Consider the following 11,322-nt stretch of genomic DNA (forward strand, 5'->3'; position numbering starts at 1 on the left):
TGGGCTGTCCAGTGTCCACGGCCACACCATCGGTCCCCGACGGCTCCTCACAGCTCCTCACAGCCGATCGGCTTCAGATAACGGCCCCAGGCAATGATCTCTTATTGGCGTCAAACGTGTGCGTGGGCAGTTAGATTTGGGCATATAAAACGGATGTCGCTTTATAACAGCATTTTGTAGCGTTAACTTCAGACTTATTCTCTAGTTCTCAGATCTAAAAGGCTGAATTATGAAGGACTTGACCGCTTATCACACAGCTATTTCAGTGTCACCTGTCTGTGCAGCGTGCACTCGGACTCGCACAGACAGACCTGAATCTGTGATCAACGGCACAGCCTATACCGTTGCAGGCAACTGGCGGCCGAGGAACAAAACATTCTGCTGTCACCATTGCGGCCAGGACGGCTGCTGTTCCTCTTGGTGCATGCTCTCTACCTTCCGAACTTCCGGGTAGAGTGAAGGGTGATCATTTCTCTTCGTGACGGTGTCTTCCCGTCTCACCATGGGGCATGGAACTCAGAACAGTGGTCTGCAGCTGTGGTAGGCCGGTTCGACTGGAGGAAACTTCAACGCCGAGTCTTACAAGCGCACCGACCGCGGAGCCAGGTTACGAGTCTTATCACTCGATCGAATATGCTTCATATGCAATGAACATGCGTTATCATTGTTCCAGCGATGAGAAAGACATCACTTTTCAATCAGTGACTCGGTTTTTGTCAAATTTACTGAGTTTTTCGTAAACTTTGTCTCTTAAAGTTTTAGAGCGTGTTGTGGAAGTCACTCAACCGTATCAAGCGAGAGAGAGAGAGAGAGAGAGAGAGAGAGAGAGAGAGAGAGAGAGAGAGAGAGAGAGAGAGAGAGAGAGAGAGAGGGAGAGAGAGAGAGAAGAGAGAGTGAGAGTGAGAGTGAGTGAGAGAGAGAGAGAGAGAGAGAGAGAGAGAGGGAGAGAGAGAGAGAGGGAGAGAGAGTGAAAGAGAGAGTACGGGAGGAAGCAAATGTACCTACATAAACACAGACAAACACAATCGCAAAACATTCCCCAGAAGTCAATAATATCAACTCTTCCCGGCTGTTGCTGGACCTGCAGCCTCGGTCCCCCCGGGGCAGGACCCGGTAGCGGCATCATGCCACGTGTTGCTCTAACTTGTTGCTCTCTGGGCTCTCAGCATCAGACTGTGTCATGAAAGTTTCGGCTGTCGTGGCGCGCTTGGAGCTCCATTACTGCAGTACTTCAGGTCCGAGAGCCTCCCGCTGACCCCACCTGTCACGGAGATCGGCTTCGGTCTGTATTATCGTCTTTCCTTGCATGGCATTTTCTCCTCGCCGACCTGCGACTGTCCCCCCAGTCTGTTCCTGTCTCCCCACCGTTCTCCTGATGGTTTTTCACAGTCTCCGTTGGTCTGCACCACCTCCCCACCGTCTCCCCTCCTCTTCCTAGTGGTCTGCTGCCGTCTCCTCAGTCTCCAACGCCTCCCCAGTGGTCTGCCCTAGTCTCCCCAGTGGTCTTCCATCGTCTTCCCCACCGTCTCCCCGATCTGCACCGTCTCTCCGATCTGCACCGTCTCCCCGAGGCCAGACCTCTCCCCGCCGTCTCCCCACCGTCCCCCCGCCGTCTCCCCACCGTCTCCCCGCCGTCTCCCCGCCGTCTCCCGAGACTGGCCGTCATCTGAAGCCGCTACCATTCGTCTGACAGCACAACGGGCCGGATGACGTCTCTAAGGCGGCGCCCAGTCGGACACGGTAAGGCCATCTGGCTGCCATTGTGTCGCTCGTCACCGCCCGCTCCGTATTCGCCGCAGCGCGCCACTTTGTCAGACCGCGCCGCGCGCCTGCCATACTCGCCGCCGCCGCGCTGCAATCGTCTCACTTCCGCCTTGACAGTCATTGAACCCCCCAGTTTGCGCGCTCAGAATGCCCTCCAACTCGACAAAGCAGAGTTCGATACGGGCGCTCAGTTTATGACGTGTGAGATAAAGGCCTCTCATTGAAGCACTTAGCCAATGGCTGGCGAGTCATTAGGCATCCTCAGTCTGTAGAGTGCAAGGAGTTTGGTCCATCCGCTTATAAAGCATATGTGATTTGGCTATAAGAATCTAAGTCAATATGTGAAACTGATGTTGTCGAGAAATGAATTCGTTTAAAGGGACTATCCCACCTTTAACATGGGGTTTGAGTTGAGATAGCCAAGTTTGCGGCGAGGTTCAGAAACCACTATCTATCTAGGTTGCAACCCCCGCAGCCTCTTGGTGTTGAAGAAATTCGTTCCCTTCATTTGAAAATGGGCCTTGTACAAGGCCCTATCTTCAACATGGAGCGACCGTTAGTGTGACGTCACCTCGTTTAGTCATTCTGATTTAAATGGGTTTGTTCGTTGAAAAATCGCTTAAAACTTGGTCTGAACTTTGTTGTGGTGCCTACAGAGTAAAAAGAATCAGCTTTATGACAGTAATGTGGCCTGGGGAAGGAGGTAATTTTGGGCTGTGACGTCACATATTTGAAAGTTTGTGTTTGGAATATGGGAAGCCTAAGATGCTTAATGAAAAATAAATGCCAGAACCGTGTTCCTAGTCATCCAATCTATAAAGTCGGGCACAATTTAACTGGTTTTAACAACATTTTAGAAGGTGGGATAGTCCCTTTAAGCCCAGACATAGCTTGGGGAGTTCTCGTCGGATACACCCGTAGAAAATTTGGTTAGCTATTTGGTTAGCTAATGCCATGTGTGGCTCTCGTGCTGATAATATCTGGTGAGCTCTCTCGTAGAGATCATCTGCTGGTGCCGGTCGACTGTTGCCAGTGTTGCCGACGCGGCCCGCTATTTACCCTCGGAAGATAATCCATCTCCAGTGGTCGGCGCTGACGATGGTCGGAAGGCGGTGTCGGCACGCTCGGCGGCGCTCTTTCAGGCCGGCTATTGACACTGGGCCGGCGGCCAATTAGTGGCGTGCCGGCCGCCGGGCCCACCCCGTCAACAGTGTGCCGCTGCCGCTGCCGCCGCCGCCGGGGGAGCGCGCCGCCGGGTCCGCTGCCGGTCACCGCAGCTAATGAGAATACGGCCGGCGCCGGCCGACCGGACTGGGCTCGCAGCGGGCCGGGGAACCACAGCGAGACGCGGGAGGGTCCGAGGTGAGAGGCATGGACACACAGAGGGTCCGGTCTGAGAGACACGGACACAGAGGGTCCGGTCTGAGAGACACAGACACACACAGGGTCCGGTCTGAGAGACACAGACACACAGAAGGTCCGGTCTGAGAGACACGGACACACAGAGGGTCCGGACACAGAGGGTCCGGTCTGAGAGGCACAGACACACAGAGGGTCCGGACACAGAGGGTCCGGACACAGAGGGTCCGGACACAGAGGGTCCGGTCTGAGAGGCACAGACACAGAGGGTCCGGTCTGAGAGACACAGACACAGAGGGTCCGGTCTGAGAGGCACAGCCACACAGAGGGTCCGGTGTGAGAGACACAGACACACAGAGGGTCCGGTCTGAGAGGCACAGCCACACAGAGGGTCCGGTCAAGGACAGAGAGTCCGGCCTGAGCTGCACAGAGAGACGAGAGGGTCCGATCTGAGACACAGAGAGACGAGAGGGTCTGATCTGAGAGACAGGAAGACGAGAGGGTCCGATCTGAGACACAGGGAGACGAGAGTGTCCGATCTGAGACACAGGGAGACGAGAGTGTCCGATCTGAGACACAGGGAGACGAGAGGGTCCGATCTGAGACACAGAGAGACGAGGGGGTCCGATCTGAGCTGCACAGAGAGACGAGAGGGTCCGATCTGAGCTGCACAGAGAGACGAGAGGGTCCGATCTGAGACACACAGAGACTCGGCGCATTGTGCGTTACGTTAGGTCAGGAAAACGGCTCGCATCACTGCAGTGGAAGGTAGTGAAGATTAGATGGTTTTATATTTGTCAAATGTCAATGCACATTAATCTACGAGTTATGGTAACTGTACGTATAATGTTTGGGCAGCATAGCTACGTGTCGGTCATCTAAAGGTTTAAAAAAAGATAGTGTAGTGGTTTTTACATTTCGCTGCATTTACTTTCAATATAGCGGTTGCTCGTAACGGCTTTACTTGGGTTGCATATCCAAACTATGATTAAATCTAGGACACATTTGTACGCCATACACCTACTCAAAAGCATCATGTGGGGTTAATTTGTACCTGCAAGCATACCACACAGTCCCAGCCGGATACTTTTATGTGACCTGACGGCTGACAGCCACAACATCCCACTGAAGTACATAATTAATTTGACTGTCGATTGAGCCCCACTCAGGTGATCCAGGTGGACTGAATAATGACAAGGTATGCGTTAACGACGCGTTTAATGAATATTTCATGGATGACCTTGTTAACGGCGATCCTACTTCTCGTAGATACGAATGCTGGGGCTGAACGAAATTCGGGAATTAATTCGTCTTGAAAATGGCTTTTTGGAGCCTCAGACGTGTTGCTGTTTATGGCCTCGACCTATGAAATGTGACAGTGTGAACTGTGAAGTTTATTCAGTCAACGTTTTACTATGTTTATATTGGATTGATATTGTGAAGTTTAAGTGAATGTTCAAAAGTTTTTTTTATCTCGTAGGCGTTTACCTACTACACTGATATTCTAATCTTCATTTCTGAATGACAGCTTTTTCAATATTCCGTGATATTGTTCTTACGGCTGAAGCAGTCAATTTTCCGGTAGGCGACCCCTGTCAATCATCTGAGGCAGGCAGTGTGTATTGTGATGTCTGCCTATGCTGTCCCAGATCTCAATCTGTCCAACACATCCCAAGCGACACGCGTGCCGAGTTGTTATCCATCGGACCGTTATTCGCTCTGCCGCCGAGGGTCTCAGAGGCGTTCCTCCTCTCCGCGCCGGCGTGTCCCCTGGCCAGTCACAACACCTGTCTGCCGGGGGGGGGGGGGGGGGGGGTGGTCAGGTGCCGGGGGTCAGTGCAGGCGGCGCCCCTGTCAATCACCCAGCCCCGCTCCGAGGCTATATCAGGCCGTCCCCCGGCCGCTCGCCCAGTGTCGGACCCGCCGCGCAGTGCCCCACCATGTCGCGTGTGCCGCAGACTGTGCTGGTGCTGCTGCTGTGGGCGGCGGTGGCGGCGGGGCAGCGTCCCGACTACTGCGCCTTCTCGGTGAACCACACCATGTGCCGGTACAGCGGGCCGGACCGGCAGAGCTGCGGCCGTCTGCTGACCTCCGGACTGGGCGCGGACCAGCGCCGGCTGGTGGTGACCCTCCATAACGAGCTGCGCAGCCGAGTGGCCATGGGTCAGGAGCGCGCCGGGGCGCCCGGGCCGCAGCCGCCCGCCGCCGACATGATCCAAATGGTGAGCCACGTTATAGACCGGCAGCTTCTCGGTGAGAAAAAAAAAGACAGAATACAACGTAACTGAGTCTATCACTATTCATTAAACGTCAGATGTCAAGAAAATGGTTTTACAAATATATCCTCAGAAACAAAAGCAAATTGCCAAGCAATATTCCATGATTACCTACCTGTTTCTTATCTTCATGAAACAGTGCACATCCGGCAAGATCTAGGTATAGTTATAGATAGCATATTACGGGAATCTCCAATTACCATCATCATTAGCAGTGAATATCCTGCGGACCAGCGTATACACGCGACACATACGTACCCACTGCCGTACATAGCTTGTCGTCCGTCATGGTAGCCGTCGCCCTGACCTAACCTGATCTGAGGCCTCTTGCACCAAACTACCTAGCTAGGTAAAATCGAAAAACCGATTTCAGAATAAGCTAATCTAACGGTGGTAAATTTGTTGGCAATAGCCCAATACGTAATCCCACATGTGCTTGCAAAATTTTGCATGCAAATTGTTACATTTGAGACTTGGACTGGGTATACGATGCAAAATAATCCAAGCATTGGTGCAAGAGGATTTTGGTGCAAGAGGCCTCTGACCTGACCTGACCTTCTCTGTCCCGACCTGACCGACAGGTATGGGACGATCAGCTGGCGGCGGTGGCTCAGCGGTGGGCCGAGCAGTGCCAGCGCGGACACGACTGTGGGTCCTGCAGAGCGGACCGTAAGTCACTAACGCCGACGGCGAGTCAGTAACGTACAGCTCACGAGTCAGTAACACGCGTAGTGGAACACGCGTATAGTCCGTATGATCCACACAGCCCGTGAGTCATTAACGTACAGCCCGTGAGTCATTAACGTACAGCCCGTGAGTCATTAACGTACAACCCGTGAGTTATTAACGTACGGCACATGACTCATTGACGCGATCATTAAAGGGACCCTCCCACCTTAACATTAGTTTTGAGTTGAGATAGCCAAGTTTGCGGCCAGGCTCAGAAACCACCATTTATCCTGGTCGCAACCCCCGCAGCTTTATGGTGTTCAAGAAATTTCTTCCCTTTACTTGCAGGGTGGGACCAGCGTGGTCCCTATCTCTTAACCATTACGGGAATCTGATGACGTCATCAGGCTTTCGAACGTCCGTTAAATGTTTGACTAAAACGTTTTGTAGCACGCGGTGGTATATGCTGCTTTGCGCGCAACAAATGCCGCCATTTCAAATAAAGTCGCTAGGAACAGCGGAGATCCCAAAAAGTAAACAAAAGTAAAAGTCTAATATCTTGAAAACCGGTGAATATTTTTCGATGAAATTTGGTAGATATTCGTTTTTGCTCTTTCTGAACCGAGTGACATCACTTTCATGCCAATTCATTAACTTTTTTGAAGGTGGGAGGGTCCCTTTAATGCACAGTCCGCCACTGGTAACACACACGGCGACTGCCCGGGGTATTCCCAACTGGTGGCGTCTGTAAAACCTTTGGGAATAAGCGAGGCGTATAGGCGCTGGATGGTATTCAATAATGCAGGTTTTTTCTCGATGTACAGGTACTTTTTGCGATTGCTCGTAATGGCTCACAATGTAATGTAGCATTTACAGAACTACTTATTACGCATAAAACCCTGAATAGCTGGACCACAAGCGCAGCTTACTCCGATGCATGTAAGTGCTGCGTTCTACACAAAAGACCTGGCCGAGTGCTCTCACTGCCACTGAGCACGGTCACCATGCGGGTGACGTGCTGCGGCGCTGATTATTTCCAGAGGCGCAGTCACATTGGGTGTCCGTCCGCCTGTCACAGCACTCCGTCTCCCTACCTTTTCTGCCTTTTCCGAGCCGCCGGCTCTGCTTATGCTGGGGAAACTGGGAAGGGCCGAGCTTTAGGCCGCGTATACAGCACGCATAGACTTTCTCTGTGCCGGGCTTTTGGAAAACGGGCCCCTGACTGGCTCCTCCGGTGTGTGGTCGTAGGACGAGGCTGATGGGAGGAAGTGGGTCGATAGAAAAAAACCTGCTTAAACGCACATTGCGTGTTTCTGTTTCATGTTGAGCTCACCTTACATTTTTCCTCTGGTCTGTTTCAGCTCGGTTCACCGTCGGTCAGAACATGTTCATCACGATCCATTCGGCGGGCAGCGGCCAGCCACAGTCCGACTGGGAGAGAGCCATCGAGGCGTGGTACTCGGAGGTCAGCGACTTCGACCGCCGCGCCACCGACAGCTTTCCGCCGTGAGTAGCTCTAACGAGCCTGCAGCTCCGTGAGAAGCGGCCGGCTCGACGTCGTAAGAAGCGAGTTTTTGCGCATTGCGTATAGCGAGAATCTCCCCCTCCCATAAGTAGTGAGTCTCCCTCCTAGCTTCTCTCGGTGAGTATAGGCGAGGGCCGGGGTCGGGTGAGAGTGCAGTCGGACGCTGACCGTCTCCCTCCCGGCCGCCGGCAGTCTGTCCGTGTCATCTGCCGCGCCCGTCCGAGGGGTAATGACTGGCCGACGGCCTGAATCAACACAATCGCCGGATAATGGATTGGTGGAGGGCGCGGCCGGCCGGCGCGGCGGCGCTCGCTATTGATGGTGCCGGCTGGTGACCGTTCACCGGCCGGCCGTGCAATGGGAGGTCGGCACCGCCGCGGTGGTTGGCCGCGTCCCCGACCCTCCGTGTCTGTCTGCCCCTCATCCCGTCCCCGACCCTCCGTGTCTGTCTGCCCCTCACCCCGTCCCCGTCCCTCCCTGTCTGTCTGCCCGTCACCCCGTCCCTCCCTGTCTGTCTGCCCATCACCCCGTCCCGTCCCCGTCCCTGTCTGTCTGCCCATCACCCCGTCCCCGTCCCTCCCTGTCTGTCTGCCCATCACCCCGTCCCTCCCTGTCTGTCTGCCCATCACCCCGTCCCTCCCTGTCTGTCTGTCTGCCCATCACCCCGTCCCCGACCCTCCCTATCTGTCTGCCCATCACCCCGTCCCCGTCCCTCCCTGTCTGTCTGCCCATCACCCCGTCCCGTCCCCGTCCCTGTCTGTCTGCCCATCACCCCGTCCCCGTCCCTCCCTGTCTGTCTGCCCATCACCCCGTCCCTCCCTGTCTGTCTGTCTGCCCATCATCCCGTCCCCGACCCTCCCTATCTGTCTGCCCATCACCCCGTCCCCGTCCCTCCCTGTCTGTCTGTCCATCACCCTGTCCCCGTCCCTCCCTGTCTGTCTGCCCCTCACCCTGTCCCCCTCCCTCCCTGTCTGTCTGCCCATCACCCCGTCCCGTCCCCGGCCCTCACTGTCAACAAAGTCCTTTTATTCGGCCCACTTCGCCAACCTATAGGAAATGGCCCGTTTCCGTACACAGATTGAAGCTGATAATTGATATAACAGTATATTGACAGAATGCAACGCAAGCTTGAGTGATGCATGATGGTAGAAAATCTGCGTTCAACTTCATGGGAAGAAAATGCCGTTGTTACTTGTTTATGGATATAGTATTTGCTTTCTTGACAGGTACAGCCCACCGCCAAAGTAATGTGTGGATTTACCAATCTCAACGGATGGCTTTGACCGGCGATTTTTAAATGCGGACTGATTGAAAAGAAGACGTCAATAGATAAAGTTGTAGCTGCAAGGGTGAAGATACATGTAAGCTACACTTAAAATCTCGTTGCAGTCTGGCTAATCGTTCCTTGGCTTCAGAAGCAGAACATACCCGTGACTGAAACCACACATTACTTCTGCTGTGGACTGTACCTGTACTCGATATCTGTCTTACAGCCACAACTAATGATGGAATTATACCAATCATCTGCGATCAAGACAAGCGCATAGTCCTTATTTTGTACCGATGGGTGACCCATTCGCATGGCTAATGATTGTCGATAAGTAGGAAGTAATTGGCCTGTAAAATAATGTTTCGCCATTGATCTAGGAAATATGCACGCTTACGCAACCGAAAATGATGGATGTAGGAGAGACAATGCTCGCTTGTCGCTCTCTTACCTACCGCGTTGCCGGTGGCGGACAATTTAGGACTGTTCGCTGATAACCAACTGTGACGCTACTGATCCGACATCGACAGCATGCCATTGCCGTGAAGCGCCCCGCTGACCGGCTGCTGTCTCTGCTGCAGGACGAGCCGGTACATTGGCCACTACAGTCAGATGGTGTGGGCCCGGACCAGCCACATCGGCTGCGGCTTCGTCCGGTTCCGGGTGTTCAACCACGACAACCGTCTGTACGTGTGCAACTACGGGCCGGCCGGTAACGTACTGCTGCAGCCGGTGTACCGGCGCGGCACGGCCTGCTCCCGGTGTCCGCCGGGCACCGCCTGCTCGCGCCACTACCGCGGCCTCTGCGCGCCCGCCCGTCTGCTCGGCCCGGCCGGCCCGGCCAACGTCGGCCCAATGCCGGGGATGAACGAAATGCCGGGGATGCCGGGCATGAATGAAATGCCAGGGATGCCGGGTATAAATGAAATTCCAGGCATGCCAGGCATGCCCGACATGCCCAGCATGGTGCCCGGAATGCCCGGAATGCCCAGCATGCCAGGTATGTCCGAAATGCCCAGTATGATGCCCGAAATGCCCGGAATGGTAACTGGAATGCCAGGAATTCCCGGAATGATACCCGGGATGCCCGGCGGTGTGAACCTGCCCGGCCCAACCCTGATGCCCAACATGGAAGTGTACGTAGTGCAGCCGGACCCTAACTCAGGCTGTTTCACGTTCAGGGGCTACATCTTCTGTGGCAAGGGTAGGGAGAAGCTGGTCGTTATCAGAAACCCGTTTGTCTAACTGCCCAGCGGAGGGTATTCTGGTGGAATATGCTCAAGAACTAACAGGGAGGGAGAGGAGAGGAAAGGAGGAGGCATTAGGTGCGTGCCCCTTCGCCGACTATACAGCGGATGGGTATGAACTATGAAGCGGAGTGAGCTCAGAGCTGTGCACCAGCTTGGAGCTGTTTGGTTGCTATAGGTAGGTACGTTACTGGTAGGACCTGACCTCATTTAATGGTTGAGTGTCTTGATGACTGAGATTGTTTCAGGTTTGCTTATGGTTATGATGAGTGACTGGCGAGAATGACATTTGTAAGATGAATGTGAGTGTAATTCGTTGAATGAATCTGATTTGATTGGGATGTGCCTATTGAACGTAGTGCTTGCATGGTATTTAATCGACAGCCAGAGTGTTGTATTGAATGTGATGAATGTGATCGTTTATTGTACATTGTACAAATATACTTACGTTTACCTCTGAAATGAGCTTTAGAGTGTATAACACACTGAAGAAGTTAATGAGAAGGCAATCTGCTACGTGCGCCCACATGCCTACATATTTTCGGCATAGCTGAGCAAATCGACATTTCCCAGCAAGAACATCCTAATAATTGAATGAGGACTTAACTCCACAAGAAATCGTTCGGGTCCAGTCCTCATTCAATTATTACATTAGCAAACTTCACATCATGTCCTTTAGTGAAGAACATCCTAAGTATCAAATTTTCGAAATTGAAATTTTTTTACTATTCGAGCTGAGTTGAATGGTATAAGAATCTCAATTTCGAAAATTTGACACCTAGAATGTTCTTGCTGGGAACTGTCGAAATAGGAAGCATAGTGCTGCAGACTACTCTTGTTTGTCCAAACAGGAAGTGACGCAAAATGAGGGAGTGCCAGGCGTTGTTATAGGCATGGAACATACGCAATTGTATACCAGTCTAACACCCTCCTCTGAGCAGGGATAAATAATTACCTAGGTAGGTAGCTCAATCTTTTGCCGATATGCTCGGATGACGTGTGGGCGGTGGGGTTCATCCGACTCGCACTGTGTTTCTGCGTCGTATTCCCATTGTCGCGTTACTCTTTTTCTGGCGTTCGCTGAGCCGACGTGCAGACCGATCCCCGTCCGTGCGTCTCTCTGGAATGGCATGCACCTGTGACCGGTCACGAGATACGGTTGTCATGGCGACGCGGCGGCGCTGCGCTGCGACAATGGTGAGCTGTTAACGCGTC

At 53.3% G+C, this 11,322-nt stretch overlaps 1 protein-coding gene across 1 annotated transcript; it reads left to right on the forward strand.

Moving 5' to 3' along the window:
• The first annotated feature begins 5,040 nt into the window (after window positions 1-5,040).
• On the forward strand, window positions 5,041-10,564 carry LOC122393035 (venom allergen 5.02-like). The gene is made up of 4 exons (XM_043388595.1): window positions 5,041-5,345; window positions 5,981-6,068; window positions 7,430-7,574; window positions 9,442-10,564. Exons 1-4 carry the CDS (start codon window positions 5,064-5,066, stop codon window positions 10,103-10,105), a joined length of 1,179 nt encoding a protein of 392 aa, XP_043244530.1. The 5' UTR covers window positions 5,041-5,063; the 3' UTR covers window positions 10,106-10,564.
• Window positions 10,565-11,322: the final 758 nt, after the last annotated feature.

Source organism: Amphibalanus amphitrite, unplaced genomic scaffold (genome assembly GCF_019059575.1).
Source record: "Amphibalanus amphitrite isolate SeventyFive unplaced genomic scaffold, NRLGWU_Aamphi_draft 000512F_arrow, whole genome shotgun sequence".
In the NCBI taxonomy this organism is placed as follows: Eukaryota; Metazoa; Arthropoda; class Thecostraca; order Balanomorpha; family Balanidae; genus Amphibalanus; species Amphibalanus amphitrite.